The sequence below is a fragment of the Oncorhynchus nerka genome, linkage group LG27 (assembly GCF_034236695.1).
Source record: "Oncorhynchus nerka isolate Pitt River linkage group LG27, Oner_Uvic_2.0, whole genome shotgun sequence".
NCBI classification, from domain to species: domain Eukaryota; kingdom Metazoa; phylum Chordata; class Actinopteri; order Salmoniformes; family Salmonidae; genus Oncorhynchus; species Oncorhynchus nerka.
The window spans coordinates 68,274,377-68,292,793 of NC_088422.1; the positions used below are offsets into that span (position 1 = coordinate 68,274,377).

The following is an 18,417-nucleotide window of genomic DNA, read 5'->3' on the forward strand; positions in this document are numbered from 1 at the left end:
GCCTACCCCGGCCAAACCCTAAGGACGCTGGGCTAATTGTGCGCCGCCATATGGGACTCCCAATCACGGCCGATTGTGATACAGCCTCGAATCGAACCAGGGTCTGTAGTGACACCTAACACTGAGATGCAGTGCAGTGCCTTAGACCTTCGAATGCCCCAGTTATCAGTGGGTAATGTAGCCTCGCAGTTTATTTACTGCGTTAGGCAGGTTAACACTGCTATGGGAGTGTGTATTTACAGCAATTATGTTGCAACGACCCTGGGTTGAATGTATTACCTGAAGGTGTATGTTCATTGTATGCATTTATTTCCAAATGGCAGTTGTTGATAAGACCACCAAAGGTGAGGTTGTCTCCTAGCACGTAGGCCCTGCGGTTTTGCGCAGACGCAATTGCTTCCCTTTTCGATGTCCCTCTGAATCGGTTCCTTAGCATACGACACCGTTAGCCACTAATTCTCACCGGTCGGCAAGATGTTCAGACCTGTTGTTCGACTTTCAACCTCTGGGGTACGGAGTTTAACGCGGACACGACCATGCTACTCGGGTAGGATTGACTGCAAAGCCTATTAATTGTCTATTTATTCATAAAACGGTTTGCCTTTCGTGTTAGCTTACTTGTCAGTTGTCCATAGCAAGTAGCCATCAAGCTAGCTAACGTTAGTCGTAAATGGTATGTAACGTTACGGTAGTCTAAACAAAACTCGACATGATATATATATTGACTTGCACTTTTAGGCAAATTCGAAGCATTGCGTTAAGTATGAAGTCACAAATGCATTCTGATCATACACCGCTGATTAGACTAGATGGCATTAGCTTTAGCTAGTTAGCTATATAGCTAAGTCAATGGGACTAACGTTTGCGTCAGGGTGACATTGATTTTCATTTGATCTAAAGTAACATTTCTTGGTGCCCATAAAGTGTAGAGTTTTCACGTTCTCAAATTGTTGCCATATCCAGTGTGAATGTATAGAACCATCAGACAGCTAGTTAACTTTAGCATGTGTCCTTGTGATGACCCATGATTCGTTTTTTTGAGGGAGTTACAGCAGTGTTGCCAACTCGTCAGTAAGGAAAGTAGCTATTGGCTGTCCTAAAAGTCGCTAAATGACATCATCACCTAATTTGCATAATTGGCCATGTGCATGTAATTGTGATGGACGCTGTAGGAGAGAGGATTAACGTCGCGGGAGAGACAATAAAGTGAGTAAAAAACACCCAAATAACGGTTTACAACTACAAATTAACTTTCATCTGTCTTATCTTTTTAAATTTTTATGTCACAATTCCAACCCTCCTCCTTTATCCGGGCTTGGGACTGGCAAAAGTGACCCAAAAGAGAGACACTGGTGGAGTTACTTAGTTTTTTATTATTTTTATTTATTTGGTTTGGGTTTTAACCTTATGGTCCACCTAGTCCACTACAAGTCACAGTAAAACATGAACATTTTTAACCATGTTTTACATTTTTATACAATCTAAATGGACCAAAAAGAGACATTAGAAAAAACTGTCAATGTGAGAATTATGTTAATGAATCTGGCCCTAATTCAGGTTAATTTATTATTATTTATTTTTTCAGATCCCCCTCACTCACACAGGCAGTGCTGGCTCACAGAAAGAGTGGGTCATCGTCATTTTTGTCAAGGCTCTCTATGGCAGGTTCAGCAACTGAGGGAGCTGACTTAAATGAGTACCGTAATATCCGGACTATAAGCCGCTACTTTATTCCCACACTTTGAACCTCGCGGTTTATACAATGACGCGGCTAATTTATGGATTTTTTCCGCTTTCACAAGATTCATGCCGCAAAAAACTGAGCACCGTCACATAATGTGACGTAAATCGAGCGCATCATTCTGATTACGGTAGTAATTTTGTCACCCTCATCATGGCAAAGACACGGAGAAATGTATATGATGCAGCTTTCAAGTTGAAGGCGATCGATCTGGCTGTTGGAAAAGGAAATAGAGCTGCTGCATGGGAGCTTGGCCTTAATGAGTCGATTATAAGACTTTGTAAACAGCGTGAGGAACTGACTCAGTGCAAAAAGACAACAAACCTTTCAGAGGGAAGAAAAGCAGATGGCCCAAAGTATTTGCAGCCACTCGACATCAGTGTAAATCGTGCATTTAAGGTGGCGCTCCGTGTTCAGTGGGAGGCTTGGATGACAAGTGGGGAGAAATCCTTCACTAAAACGGGCCGCATGCGAAGAGCAACTTATGGTCAAGTCTGCCAGTGGGTCCTGACAGCGTGGAGCATTGTCAAAAAATCCACTATCATCAACGGGTTTCGAAAGGCTGGACTGCTGCGTGTTGAAGGGGCAGCATGAGCTCAGCGGGGTATTTGCCTCCGGATGAAAGTGACGAGAGCGACAATGAAAACGATCCAACATCGGATGAAGCAATTCTGAGGCTATTCAACTCCGACATCGAAGGAGATGACTTCAGTGGTTTCAGTGCACAGGAGGAGGAAGATAGTGACCAATGACTTTCTTGGTAGGCTACTGTTTTAATTTTTGTTACAAGCCGTGTTTCGTTAAAGCCTATTTTTGTTACAAGCCGTGTTTCGTTTAAAGGCTGTGTAAAGTTAATTTGTTTCAATGTACTGGTAGGCACCTGCGGCTTATAGACATGTGTGGCTTATTTATGTACAAAATACATATTTTAAAAAATGATTTAGTGGGTGCGGTTTATAGTCCAGCAATTACGGTAAGCAGCTGATGTGCCAAAAAGCTGCAAAACATTATCAGGCAGCTGGTGCTCATAGCAAGCCTCACCAGACGGCTTCAGTCCATATCGAATGTACAGGATGGAGTTAAGGTTCTGCAAGGACATCAGATTTCTAAGTTTGTTTTTACCACTCATCTGGCTGAATACTCTCTCGACTTCAGCATTCGAGTGTGGCAAGGACAACACAGACACAGCAGCCATGGAAAGTTCTTGAAACGGGTTGATATCAGCAGCATCCCTGAACTTCCAAAACTCACTCCAGAAGCCCAGTGTGTGTTTTTTGTCTCGTTCCATTTACTAAGATGGCTGGCACGCCATTGCTGGACAATCTTGTCTATCCCGGCAGGGGAGTAGCCAAGGAGCTTGGCTATTTTTTTCTATTTCTCCAGGGCTCTTATTGTGCTTTAGCGTTTCCTCCACATTGAAATCTGACATGTACTGCAATGCTTCGATGTTGTCCGGCAATCTCACCCTCCACTCATTAGTGAGGGAAATGGTGAAGGCTACACACCGCTTTAGGACATTGTTTTCATCCTCAGGCACAAGGTGGAGCTCCACTGCCTTTGACTTAAAAAGGTAACCAAGGTACGGTTTGGGACTGATGTATCTATCTATTGGCCCATTGCTTACATCAACATTTGCCAGTGGATTCAGCACCCCGCTGCTCACAGACTTGATCAGGCTAACCAAGCTTAAGAGGATCTACTGGCTCTCCCTCAAAAGCCTTGATGGCCAACTGTACCTCACCCAGCACTGACTTACAAAAAGTCAGATACATGTTTTGAGGATCACTGTACATGGAGTATAAAACCTCAGCCATGTAGCAGTGTTCACTGGACTTGGTGACTGCGAAATGCAGCCTAAGCTCCTCCCACTGGTCCAAAATGCGTGAAACCGCGGGTTCAATGGAGAAGCTAACGTGTGGCACACACCTTGGTTATCTGTAAAGGTTTCTCCCCACAGTTGTTGGTCTCATATATGGCCTTGTAGGCCTCCCTGCGCTTTGGAGACACTAAAAACCAGTTATAAGTCACTCGTACCAAGTACTCCACACTACGGGAGATGGTGTCATTGGAAGCATGACTTACAGCAAGCTGCAGAGTGGCGCACACACAGCGAATAAGAACCAGATATGAGACTATACTCCTCCAGCACTTTATGGACTCCATTGTTAATCCCTGTCATAAGAGGCATTCAGTCCCTATCCCCAGGAGTTTCTCTTAAGACACCACTTCTCGAGGAAAGCCACAATAGCACAGGCTATAGATTTGGCATCTCCAACTCAACAAGCCCCAGAAATGTCAATAAAATTGTCTGCTTGGTCTCACTAAAGTACCTTATCACAACTCCCAGGTACTTAGAAACACGTACATCCGTGGACTCATGGAGGAGGCTGAAACGCTGGTCACCCACATCTGCGACCAACTTTTTCAGAAAGTATGGTGCTAGAACACCATTAATAATTTCTGTGCACTTTGTCCTGTGCATTTTGAAGTGGATAGCAGCAGTGGAGTCTGAGAAAGCAGCTCTACATGCTTCTCCAATGTGATCACATGCCAGCATGGTACAGTGTTCAGTGATAGCTAATGCCATTGTGGCCTCAGCATTTTTTGCAGAGAAGTTTTTTTAACCATAAATGGCAGCTTGTTTTGGGTTGAACTGTTATTTGGCTCTGCCTTTTTGAGTATGTTTTTGAGTTGTCGTGTTTTTAAAAATTGTATTTGTTTTTTTACATCACTACGTTTAGTGTAGAAATCAGCCTTACAATACAGGCAGTATGCCGTGTATCATCTCCAACAAACGGCTTCAACCAGCCTTTGAATTCAGGGTTTGATTCCCACTCCTTTCTGTATTTTTGAGTGTACAGTTTAGACTGAGACATGATGAGCTAGCCAGCTAGATGTTTAGCTTGTGTCACAGAGAGGCACACACACAGTGGACAAGGTGAGTAAGTGACTGAGGCTGTGTGAGTCAAATGCAGTGATTTATTTTTGTGCAGTGATTTTATTTTAGACAAAACATTTTACATTTACATCCCGCCCTGAATGTAAGCCAGGGTGTGATCAGCCAGCGGCGGCTTCCCGCATGCGTGATTAATTTGCAGACTGGACGCGGAGGGGTCAACATCTCCTGCTCTGACTGCAGCTTTGTCTCTAGTCAAAAAAATTGTTTTTAAATGTGTGGCTAGAGGGGTCTGAATACTCGCTAAATATAGTGACAAAGTCGTTAAGTTGCCAACAATGGTGCACAACAATGCGCAGAAACTCTAGACCTTGCGGTCAAACCAGTGTATGGTCATGTCCTACACCATCTACTGCTCTTGATCTGGGATAGTGCAGAGAGCTGCCCGGTGACCCGAGCCTACCAGACAAGCTAAATTACTTCTATGCTCGCTTCGAGGCAATAACACTGAAACATGTATGAGAGCATCAGCTGTTCCGGATTACTGTGATCATGCTCCTTTTTATTTAAATTTAGGCAAGTCAGTCAAGAACAAATTCTTATTTTCAATGGCGGCCTAGGAACAGTGTTAACTGCCTTGTTCAGGGGCAGAACAGATTATTATTATTTTTTTTTTACCTTGTTAGCTCGGGAATTCGATCATGCAACCTTTTGGTTACTAGTCCAACGCTCTAATCACTAGGCTACCTACCATTCTCCGCAGCCGACGTGAGTAAGACCTTTAAAACTGGTCAACATTCAACGTCTGTAGCCATGAAGTGCTTTGAAAGGCTGGTCATGGCTCACATCACCATTATCCCAGAAACCCTAGACCCACTCCAATATGCATACTGCCCTAACAGATCCACAGATGATGCAATCTCTATTGCACTCCACACTACCCTTTCCCACCTGGACAAAAGGAACACCTATGTGAGAATGCTATTCATTGACTACAGCTCAGCGTTCTACACCATAGTGCCCTCAAAGCTCATCAATAAGGTAAGGACCCTGGGACTAAACACCTCCTTCTGAAACTGGATCCTGGACTTCCTGACGGGCCACACCCAGGTGGTAAGGTTAGGGAACAGCACATCCGCCACGCTGATCCTCAACACTGGGGCCCCTCAGGGGTGCGTGCTCAGTCCCCTCCTGTACTCCCTGTTCACTCATGACTTCACGGCCAGGCACGACTCCAACACCAAGTTTGCAGATGACACAACAGTGACAACGATGAGACAGCCTGTAGGGAGGTCAGAAACCTGGCCGTGTGGTGCAAGGACAACAACCTCTCCCTCAACGTGATCAAGACAAAGGAGATGATTGTGGACTACAGGAAAAATAGTACCGAGCGTGCCCCCATTCTCATCGACAGGGCTGTAGTGGAGCAGGTTGAGAGCTTCAAGTTCCTTGGTATCCACATCACCAACAAACTAACATGTTCCAAGCACACCAAGATAGTCATGAGGGCACAACAAAACCTATTCCCGCTCTGGAGACTGAAAAGATTTGGCATGAGTCCTCAGATCCTCAAAACGTTATATAGCTACACCATCAAGAACATCCTGGCTGGTTGCATCACTGTCTGGTATGGCAACTGCTCGGCCTCCGACTGCAAGGCACTAGCGGCTAGTGCGTACGGCCCAGTACATCACTGGGGCCAAGCTTCCTGCCATCCAGGACCTCTATCCCAGGCGGTGTCAGAGGATGGCCCTAAAACGGTCAGACTCCAGCCACCCTAGTCATAGACTGTTCTCTGCTACCGTATGGCAAGCGGTACCACCGGAGCACCAAGTCTAGGTCCAAGAGGCTTCTAAACATCTTCTACCCCCAAGCCATAAGCCTCCTGAACATTTAATCAAATGGCTACCCTGATTACTTTTATCCCGCTGCCTTTTATACTGCTGCTACTCATCTATGCATAGTCACTTTAATAACTCTACATGTACATATTACCTCGACTAACCGGTGCCCCCGCACATTGACTCTGTACTGGTACTCCCTGTATATAGCCTCACTATTCTTATTTTACTGCTACTCTTTTCATTGTTTATTTTAAAGTTAATTAATTTTTTAAAACTGCATTGTTGGTTAGGGCTGCATTGTTGGTTAAAACTGCATTGTTGGTTAAGTAAGCATTTCACTGTAAGGTGAACACCTGTTGTGTTCTGCGAATGTGACATACAATTTCATTTGATATTGCAATTATGCATGTGATGTTTACAGGTCAGTTTCCCTTGAATAGATCTTAGTGGAGCACACAGGCAAAATCCTCAAAACAACATCCTGGGCTGCAAAAATTGCATTTGAAATAGCTGGTAGTGAGATGACATGTCTGACAGCAGGTATAGGTTATGGCTCACCTGCTTTTTCATGAGAATTGAAGTGTGTATGTATGCATTTTTTTCCCCAGTCAAGCATCTACAAATAGGCCTCGACCTCTATGATCTAATGTTTGTTTTCTTTGTTGCAGCTCCTTCGGCCTCCCGATGCTACTCCCATGCCAAGGTGGAGACAGATGAGGAGTTCGATGCCCGTTGGGTCACTTATTTCAGCAAGCCAGACATTGATGCCTGGGAGCTGAAGAAAGGTGATCTTCTAAAGAATATTGAAAATAAGTTTGCACTTTTGCCGAAGGTCTACAGTAATCTTTCTTTCAGTTTGAGTTTGAGACTAATGGATAGTTTCAATTTTATTTTTAGAAAATCTGTCTATCAAATTTGAGGCTGTATAACGGTGTATGCTTGAATCCCATTCCACATCCCATAGGCATGAACACACTAATTGGCTATGACCTGGTACCTGAACCCAAAATCCTCGACTCAGCTCTTCGTGCTTGCCGAAGGTTGAATGACTTGGCCAGTGCTATCCGCATCCTCGAGGCAGTCAAGGTGAGCTACACAGCTTCCCCTACCAACTCCTAGTCAAGTCATCTCAATAAAATAAATGTGTATATATTCTGGAATTGTATAAGTGCAGTCAGTGTTCAGACCCCTTGACATTTTCCACATTGCTACGATAATTTAATCCATTTTAGATTAAGGCTATCCCCCCCAATCTACACACAATAATGAAAGCTAAAAGGGGTATTAAAAATAAACATACCTTATTTACATAATTATTCAGACCCTTTGCTATGAGACTTGAAATTGAGCTCAGGGTGCATCCTGTTTCCATTGAGCATCCCTAATGTTTCTTCAACTTGGAGTCCACCTGTGGTAAATTCTATTGATTGGACATGATTTGGAAAGGCACACACACCGGTGTGTATATATAAGGTCCTAGCCATGAGGTCGACTGAATTGTCCGTAGAGCTCCGGGACAGGATTGTGTTGAGGCACAGATCTGGGGAAGGGTACCAAAAAATGTCTGCAGCATTGAAGGTCCCCAAGAACGGTGGCCTCAATCAATATTAAATAGAAGAAGTTTGGAACCACCAAGACTCTTCCTAGAGCTGGTCGCCCGGCCAAACGGCAATCGTGGGAGAAGGGCCTTGGTCAGGGAGGTGTTCAAGAACCCGATGGTAGAGTGGCCTTTATGGTAGAGTGGCCAGACGGAAACCGCTACTCAGTAAAAAGGCATATGACAGCCCGCTATGAGTTTGCCAAAAGGCACCTAAAAGCACTCTCAGACCATGAGAAACAAGGATTTCTGGTCTGATGAAACCAAGATTGAATTATTTTGCCTGAATGCCAAGCGTCACGTCTGGAGGAAACCTGGCACCATCACTACAGTGACGCATGGTGGTGGCAGCACCATGTTGTGGGGATGTTTTTCAGTGGCAGGGACTGGGAGACTTGTCAGGATCAAAGATGAACGGAGCAAAGTACAAAACCTTGAACTCCAGAGCACTCAGGACCGTACGCACACAGCCAAGAGAATGCAGGGGTGGCTTCGGGACAAGTCTCTGAATCTCCTTTTGTGGCCCAGCCAGAGCCCGGACTTGAACCCGATCGAACATCTCTGGAGACCTGAAAATAGCTGTGCAGCAACGCTCCCCATCCATCCTGACATGGCATGAGAGGATCTGCGGAGAAGAATGCAAGAAACTCCCCAAATACAGGTGTGCCAAGCTTGTAGCCTCATATCCAAGAAGACTCGGCTGTAATCGCTGCCAAAGGTGCTTAAAAAATTACTGAGTAAAGGGTTTGAATACATATGTTAATTATTTTTATATTGAGAGATTGATAAATCAAATTTGTAAACCTGTTTTTGCTTTGTCATTATGGGGTGTTGTGTGTAGATTGAGGGGGAGGAAACAACTTACATTACAGCCTTATTCTAAAATGGATGAAACTGGAAAAAGGTCAAGGGGTCTGAATACTTTGACTGCACTGTATTAGGATCCCCATTAGCTGTCGTGAAAGCAGTAGCTACACTTCACGGGGTCCACACATTAAACATGACATAATACAGAGCATTATTAGACAAGAACCGCTCAAGGACAGAACTACACAAGTGTGGATATACTCACTGCTTTTATATATGTCTAAATGGAAAATAATTTCAATTTTTGCATTGTAATTTCAGAAAATGTCCATAATATACTGAACAAAAAATATAAATGCAACATGTAAAGCATTGGACCCATGTTTCATGAGCTGAAATAAAATCCCAGAAATGTAGTTTCTGTCTAATAAATCTCTTGTGGGGGGAAACTCATTCTGATTGGGTGGGCCTGGCTCCCAGGGTGGGTGGGCCTATTGCAATTCACCTAGCTTCCACATGGGTGAGACATTCTACATGTTTATCATTTTCGGGTGTTTTTGTTCCAGATGGTTAAATTTGAAAATTGTACAGATTACTGAGCATAAATGATTTAAATGATTTAAATGACTTCCATTCACAGACAAATTCACTAATAAAGTACATTTAACATTCCAGTAGCTTTGTAAAACACTGCTTATTTCAGGGGAACTGTACTATTGACTTTTAGGGTTTTGGCTATTTCTTCTATTTGGTGGAAGCAGACTTTAATCCTCACATGAACCACCTGTACAAAAAGAACAGTCAAACTCCTTAATTAGTAGGTGTACTAATTAGAGGTCGACCGACTATGATTTTTCAACGCCGATACCGATTTATTGGAGGACCAAAAAAAAGCCAATGCCGATTTTAATTTATTTGTAATAATGACAATTACAACAATACTGAATGAACACTTATTTTAACTTAATATAATACATCAATGAAATCAATTTAGCCTCATAAATAATGAAATATGTTGATTTAAATAATGCAAAAACAAAGTGTTGGAGAAGTAAAAGTGCAATCTGTGCCATGTAAAAAAGCTAACGTTTGAGTTCCTTGCTCAGAACATGAGAAAGTTGGTGGTTCCTTTTAACATGAGACTTCAATATTCCAAGCTAAGAGGTTTTAGGTTGTAGTTAATATAGTATTTATAGGATTATTTCTCTCTCTACCATTTCTATTTCATATACCTATGACTTTTGGATGTTCTTATAGGCACTATAGTATTGCCAGTGTAACAGTATAGATTCCGTCCCTCTCCTCGCCCCTACCTGGGCTCGAACCGGGAACACATCGACAACAGCCACACTCGACACAGCGTTACCCATCACTCCACAAAAGCTGCGGCCCTTGCAGAGCAAGGATATTAACTACTCCAAGTCTCAGAGCGAGTGACGTTTTGAAACTCTATTAGCGCACTCCCAGCTAACTAGCGAGCCATTTCACATTGGTTACACCAGCCATTAGGCTTGAAGTCATAAACAGAGCTGTGCTTGTGAAGAGCTGTTGGCAAAACGCACTAAAGTGCTGTTTGAATGAATGCTTACGAGCCTGCTACTACCTACCATCGCTCAGACTGCTCTATCAAATCATAGACTTAATTATAACATAACACACAGAAATACGAGCCTTAGGTCATTAATATGGCCGACTCCGGAAACTATAATCTCAAACAAGTTTTATTCTTTCAGTGAAATACGATACCGTTCCGTATTTTATATAACTGGTGCCATCCCTAAGTCTAAATATTCTTGTTACATTGCACAACCTTCAATGTTAAGTCATAATTACATAAAATTCCTGACTCTGCGTGCAATGAACACAAGAGAAATGACAATTTCACCTGGTCAATATTGCCTGCTAACCTGGATTTTAGCTAAATATGCAGGTTTAAAAATATATACTTCTGTATTAATTTTAAGGCATTGGTGTTTATGGTTAGGTACAGGCGTCCAACGATTGTGCTTTTTTCGCAAATGTGCTTTTGTTAAATCGATTATATGCAACGCAGGACACGCTAGATAAACTAGTAATATCATCAACCATGTAGTTACAACTAGTGATTATGATGATTTGTTTATAAGAAGTTTAATGCTAGCTAGCAACTTACCTTGGCTTCTACTGCATTCGTGTAACAGGCAGGCTCCTCGTGGAGTGCGATGTCTTTTACCCTTATTGGAATGTATAAGCCACCTTCCAAGTGTTTTTTGATCAGTTTAATAACATGCTTAGGGAATGTGACTTTGGGAAAGAGGTCATCTTAATGGGAGATTTTAACATTAATTATGAAGACAAGTCTTGTAGGAAAACCCTCAAACGGATCACTAATACCTTTTGACCTTACACGGCTAGTTAAAGGGCCAACCAGGGTGACCTGTTGCGCTAAAACACAAATTGATTTGGTGTTCAGTATTCGCCCAGTAACCATATTTAATGGTTTATCTGATCATAATCTGACACTTATAGCCAGAAAGCTGTCTAAGAGCAGGTTTAACCTCTACTGTTAGAAAGCCGGATCAACTAAGAATACGTAAGAGTGAATTACACTATTTTGAAAATGCAATTCAAGGGAATTAACTGGAATGATCTCTTGTCCTATACAGACGTGGAAGCTGATCAGGTTTTTCTATCCACAATCCAGACTACAATAATTGGTTTCCTAAAGAAAATCAAATCCAAACCTGGCCAAAAGAGCACTCTTCCTTGGCTAAATGGAGAAATCTGGAAATTGATGAAAGAACAAGATGATGCTCTAAAAATAGCACTAAGATCCAAATTGGAGCATGACAGGCGTAGGTTTACCATGTTGAGAAATAAGGTGATGAAAGAAATCAGACAGGCCAAGGCAAACTTTTTATTAACATAATTGGTGAAGCAAAGGGAAATACCAAATTGATTTGGGAGAATCTAAAGTTAACAGGGAAAGACACTAACACTGCAAAAAGACTAGAAATCATGGTGAATAACAATCTAACTAGCAATAACCTTCAATTCCTACTTTATTGACTGTCAGGGTACTGACACAGAACCCCTCCACTGGTTTATTGGGCTCTGTGCTAGTGAATGACGCTCAACCTAAGGAAGGTTTCTGAGTCAAAGGTGAACAAGGTGATTTAGCTCACTAAAGAACTCTAAAGCCAAAGATGTGTTTGGTCTGGACTCTACCTTTTCTTAAACTACAAAGAGTCACTCATTGACCCCATTACTAAGGTCACCAACACATCTATTGGTCTCTGTGTTTCCAAGGGTATGGAAGTCAGCCATAATAACGGCCATCTTTAAATCGGGCGACCCTGCTGACGTGAGTAACTACAGGCCCATTAGTATACTACCTGTGTCAAAGGTTGTTGAAAAGTGTGCAGCAGAACAACTGATTGCCCACCTCAACAACAGCCCCTTCACATTACACTCCATGCAGTTTGGCTTCAGAGCGAAACACTCTACAGAAACGACCAACTGCTTTCTTTTGGAAAATGTGAAGTTCAAGATGGACAAAGGGGGTGTTGTTGGGGCTGTGTTTCTGGACCTAAGGAAGGCTTTTGATACTGTTAACCATGAGTCTCATCACAAAATTGTCCAAGTTCAACTTTTCCCCCGATGCCTTGATGGATGAAATCATACCTTAAAGGCAGAACTCTGAGTGAACAATGAGCTGTCGCCCACTCTTAGCTATGATGTGGGCGTGCCCCAAGGGTCAATACTGGGGCCCCTCCTGTTCAGCCTGTACATTAATGATCTGCCTTCTGTCTGTACTGGGTCTGAAGTTCAAATGTATGCAGATGATAGTGATGTTTGCTCTTTGCATGCACATAAGCTGCACAAGAACTCACTACTGTAATGGTCCAGGTTACAAAGTGGCTCAGTGACTTGTGTTTGCATCTCAATGTGAAAAAAACTTTTGCATGTTCTTCACAAAGAGGGCAACAGATGCTACTGAGCCAGATGTCCGTGTCAGGGGAGAAGCTCCAGGTGGTATCTGATTTTAAGTACCTTGGCATCATACTTGATTCCAACCTCTTAAAGCATGTGGAGAAAAAAAAAACAATTCAACCTAGCTAATTTCTGTATTATACGAAATTGTTTGACTACAGAGGTAGCAAAACTGTACTTCAAATCTATGATACTTCTCCACTTAACATACTGCTTGACTAGTTGGGCCCAAGCTTGCTGTACAACATTAAAACCTATTCAGTCTGTCTACAAGCTCTCAAAGTGCTTGATAGGAAGCCCAATAGCCATCATCACTGTTACATCCTCAGAAAACATGAGTTCCTGAGTTGGGTAAATCTTGTGCAATACACTGCATGTCTTGTATTCAAGATCCTAAATCGCCTGGTGTCCCCTCCACTCATTATTTTTGTTAAACAGAAAACCCAAACATATGGCAGCAGATCCACAAAGTCTGCCATGAGATGTGACTGTATAGTTCCCTTAAGGATAAGCACCTTTAGTAAATCCACTTCCTCTGTGCGAGCTTCCCATGTCTGGAATACACTGCCATCAGACAACTGCACCACCTATCACACTTTCACAAAATGTATGAATACATGGCTAAAGGTCAACCAGATTTGTGATCGTAATCCCTAGCTGTGTATTGCCGCTTTCCATGTTGTCTGTTGTCTGTAGCTTGTGAGGTGTGGAAACACTTTGTTGCTTTTATGAATTTTGTCTTGCTGCTTTTTGTTCTGTTGCTCTGTCTGTATGCTACGTCTTGCTTGTCCTATGTTGCTCTGCGTGTGCTCACTGCTCAATGATTGTCTATATTGTAATTGTTTTTAATAACCTGCCCAGGGACTGCGGTTAAAAATTAGCCGGCTGGCTAAAACCGGCACTTTTACTGAAACGTTGATTAATGTGCACTGTCCCTGTAAAAATAAACAAATCAAAATCTAATGTATTTATATAGCCCGTACATCAGCTGACATCTCAAAGTGCTGTACAGAAACCCAGCCTAAAACCCCAAACAGCAAGCAATGCAGGTTTTGAAGCACATTGGCTAGGAAAAACTCCCTAGAAAGGCCAAAACATAGGAAGAAACCAGGCTATGAGGGGTGGCCAGTCCTCTTCTGGCTGTGCCGGGTGGAGATTATAACAGAACATGGCCAAGATGTTCATAAATGACCAGCATTGTCAAATAATAGGTCTGGTGAACAGGTCATGATTCCATAGCCGCAGTGCGAGGCAGGTGGTTTGAGCGTTGGACTAATTAACTGTAAGGTTGCAAGATTGGATCCCCCAAGCTGACAAGGTGAAAATCTGTCGTTCTGCCCCTGAACAAGGCAGTTAGCCTAGGAACAGTGGGTTGTCATTGAAAATAATGTGTTAACTGACTTGCCTAGTTAAATAAATGTATTTTAAACAAATAAAATAAATGGCAAAATCGGCGCTGCAAAAATACCGATTTCCGATTGTTATGAAAACTTAATCGGGCATTCCGATTAATCGGTCGACCTTTCGTACTAATTTGTCACTTTCAACATAGCGGACTTTTACATGTTATTTGACTAGCCGGAAGGTTCACAGCATAATCTATTTTTATGCTATACTGAATTTTTAAAATGCAACGATATCAATGAGTTAAAATTAATTGGCCCTAATCTATGGATTCACATGACTGGGCAGGGGCACAGCATGGGTGGGCCTGGGAGGGCACAGGTCCATCTAATCAGACAGTTTTTCCCCACAAAGGGGCTTTATTACAGACAGAAATACTCCTGTTTCATCAGCAGATCGGGTGGCTGGTCTCAGACAATCCCGCAGGTGAAGAAGCCGGATGTGGAGGTCCTGGGCTAGTGCGGTTACACGTGGTTGTGAGACCGGTTGGACGTTCTGCTAAATTCTCTAAAATGTTGTTGGAGGCAGCTTATGGTAGAGAAACGAACATTAAATTCTCTGGCAACAGCTCTGGTTGACATTCCTGTTTTCAGTATGCCAATTATGCCAACGCTCCCCAAGTATGCCAACGCTCCCTCAACTTGAGACATCTGTGGCATTATGCTGTGACAAAACTGCACATTTGAGTGGCCTTGTGTCCCCAGCACAAGGTGCACCTGTGTAATGATCATGCTGTTTAATCAACTTCTTTATATGCCACACCTGTCAGGTGGATGGATTATCTTGGCAAAGCAGCAATGCTGGGGCGGCAGGTAGCCTAGTGGTTAGTGTTGGACTAGTAACTGAAAGGTTGCAAGATTGAATCTCCGAGCTGACAAGGTAAAAATCTGTCGTTCTGCCCCTGAACAAGGCAGTTAACCCACTGTTCCTAGGCTGTCATTGAAAATAAGAATTGGTTCTTAACTGACTTGCCTAGTTAAATAAAGGTAAAATAAAAAAGATTCTCACTAACAGGGATGTAAACATTTGAGAAAAATGCATATGGAACATTTCTGGGATCTTATTTCAGCTCATGGGACCAACACTTTACATGTTGCGTTTATATTTTTGTTCTGTATGTCACTTTCATGTGAAAAGGTGTTTAACATGTAAAATAAGTTGGATTTAATTTTGAATTTATTCACATAATATACTAGTAATTTAGGAAACTTCTGTAGTCTTCAACCTGTATGCCTTTTTTGTTATATTCCCTATGGTGAACTTGATCATCCTCTCTTTGTAACAGGACAAATCTGGTCCCCACAAAGATATCTACCCATACCTGATTCAAGAACTGCAGCCCACTCTGATTGAGCTGGGTATCTCCACACCTGAGGATCTGGGCATGGACATATTATAGACATCCTCTGGGTGAGTGCTTACACATTGAAAAACAAATGCTCTGGGCCCTCAAAAGCATCTTAAGGCTAAGTTCATCGTTACAACCTTTGTAGGGGCATCATTAAATCTCCAAGTTGTGTCCCGACATTTATATTGAAGTTGCACTTAAACATTTTATTTACCAACTGCCTCAGACCACTTGTAGAACAGCGACGTGCACAGCGACGTGCACCGTTAAATGTGTTTTCCCCCCTACCGTGTGACGTTATACACAGATCTCTGCGAAACAGAATCAAAATGTTTCAGTCTTTGTGACCCCAGATAACTTAACAAAGTTGAATGCAAATACAAAGTTGCCAATGTCTCTAAATGTTAAACAAGCAAAGGATCAAGGTCTTCACATGAAACCCGAGATGACTGCATCAAAAGACAAATAGTCTACCTACAGTATAGGCTACATTCGCCTATATTGAAATCATGTTCATTCAAGTTTTAATTAGTGCATTAGAATAAGCTGCTTCAATATTAGCAGCTGTAGGTGATAATATCTCTAGGAGCTGATACAGCGTCAGTATTGTGGAATAATTCTGTTAAGGTGCAATGTGCAGAAAATCGCTCTGCCATTTCCTGGTTGCTAAAATTCAAATAGTTATGTTTAGAGAATCATTGTACTGCTCTGAAATAACTTTTCCATAACCAAAAATAGTCCAATTTGAAGCTGGTGTACAAAACCAAAAGATGCTAAAGCTAAACTTAAGACCGGGAAGCATAGATATAGCGCACATAACAGATCTACCGCTTCTTAGACTTGCTTTCAATGAGTGACAGATCTATAACCCATTTCTATGTGAACTTGGTTAGGTTGCCCAGAAAGTTACGTACTGCAGCTTTAAGGTAAGATTTGAATGGAGAAAGCTGGCCTGAGTGCAGCGCTGCCTTGCTTTCGATCCTATCAGTATATACACATGCCTCAACGACACACTTAAGAGAACGTTCTCTCTGCATGCTGTTTTGGGAAACGCATGTTACATCTTCGGGCCTTTTACGGTTCTTAATTTTAAATAATTAAATGTTTCCTTTTCATTTCCCCTCAGGTCATCTGGTGTCCAACAAGATGAACCACTTCTTCAAGTCTGCCTTGTCCTGGTGTCTGATGTTGATTTAATCCACACTCTCCTGTTGTGTACAAAATTATGGATTTAATAAAGAAATATCTATTGATTCTGCTGTCTATGGTAAGGTTGATTTACTGGCATGTAACCCATTCATTCAAAGGTCTTAATGTTCAATTTCCAAACACACTTTTGTTCAATTAAATCCATTATAGGCTTTTTTCAGACCACTGACATACACAACACACTGATAACCTTATGGTTTACATGAACATATGGCAGACCCAAACATTAACTTCTCTAGTAGTATGTACTTTGATGGTACAAGAAAGGAGGACAAAGGGATCAATTCCAACGATGGGTTTGGTCAGTGTTCACTTTGATTCGATGCAGAGGGGTCCTGTTATTCTGTCAGGTTTTGCACTAGCTCTCAAACCCTTCTCGCGGTAGGGTGTTCAGCGGGTAGCTTCGCCCACGGCTGGCTGTTACACGTCAGTCATTGCTTATGGACCGGTTTTCGAAAGCTATGGATGGCCCTTACCTCTCATTTTAGCAAACTAATCTTCCAAATAAAACACTACATACTAAAACATTAGCTAGCAGACTTGCACAGATCCATATGCTGTGTGCTTCCTCCCAGTTAACGTTACACCTGCTAGATTGCTAAATAGCACTGGTGGTCGTCTTCCTTAACAAGTGCTGTGATATGGCTGTGTGGAAACACTAACCCTAAAGGTGTTTTAACCATTTAGTTTTTTCAAAATGATTTCAAGCTGATATGAATGACATGCGTTCCATATTTCCAAAACCTTACCGCAAGCGATGTGTGTTAACATCAAGGGCTATCGTCGGGGCTCTTAACAAAAGGCCCCCGGGAAGAAGTTTCCATCAATAGGTGCTAGCCTCAAGGTAGTCTTGCACTCTTAGGTGGCCCCTTTTTGTTGAATATTGCACTGATCTGACACAATTTGATAATGACATTGATAACTGATTGGCTTCTTTTTAGGCAGTTACGAAACAAGTGTTATTTTCTCTGTTACCACTGATAACCTGAATGACCCTAGAAAGATTTGGAAGGCTATTAAGTATGTCTGGAAACAGTAATGTTAATGAATTACTGTCATGTGTATTGAAGGACTGTTGCTGTATATGACAACAAATGTTTCAATGAGCACTTTATCATCTGGTAGGCTGTTTGATTCAGGGTCCTCTCTGTACAACCCTGTGTGGATGAACCAGCGAGAGCTGGTCAAAAACGTTGAGCTTTTTGCCATTCTACGTGCAGGAGGTACATAAAGCCCTGAAATCCTTAGATCAGAGAAAGTCTGCAGGTCCTGATCTTCTTGATCCCTGCTTTTTAAATCTAGCAGCTGATTTCATAGCTGAACCACTTACATCTGTTCACTCTAACCCTGGAATATAATGAAATTCCAAAGATCTGGGAATCAGCATTTGTCCTACCACTTTTAAAAGGGGGAGCTCCAACTCTTAATTATAGGCCAATCTCAAATATGTCACCCCTGTTGAATACTTGAAACCCTTGAGTGAGCAGCTAAAAGTTATATACTATTTTATCAATGTACCAGTCGGGCTTCAGGAAGAAGCATAGCACAATTTCTGCAGCCATGAAGGTTTTAAATGATATCACTGAAGCCCTTGACAAA

The 18,417-nt window shown here is 42.2% G+C and overlaps 1 protein-coding gene across 1 annotated transcript; it reads left to right on the forward strand.

Annotated features, from left to right (window-relative positions):
- The first annotated feature begins 390 nt into the window (after positions 1-390).
- On the forward strand, positions 391-16,862 carry LOC115112201 (cytochrome c oxidase subunit 5A, mitochondrial-like). The gene is made up of 5 exons (XM_029639073.2): positions 391-547; positions 7,150-7,266; positions 7,446-7,567; positions 15,547-15,671; positions 16,736-16,862. Exons 1-4 carry the CDS (start codon positions 475-477, stop codon positions 15,658-15,660), a joined length of 426 nt encoding a protein of 141 aa, XP_029494933.1. The 5' UTR covers positions 391-474; the 3' UTR covers positions 15,661-15,671; positions 16,736-16,862.
- The last annotated feature ends 1,555 nt before the right edge of the window (positions 16,863-18,417 follow it).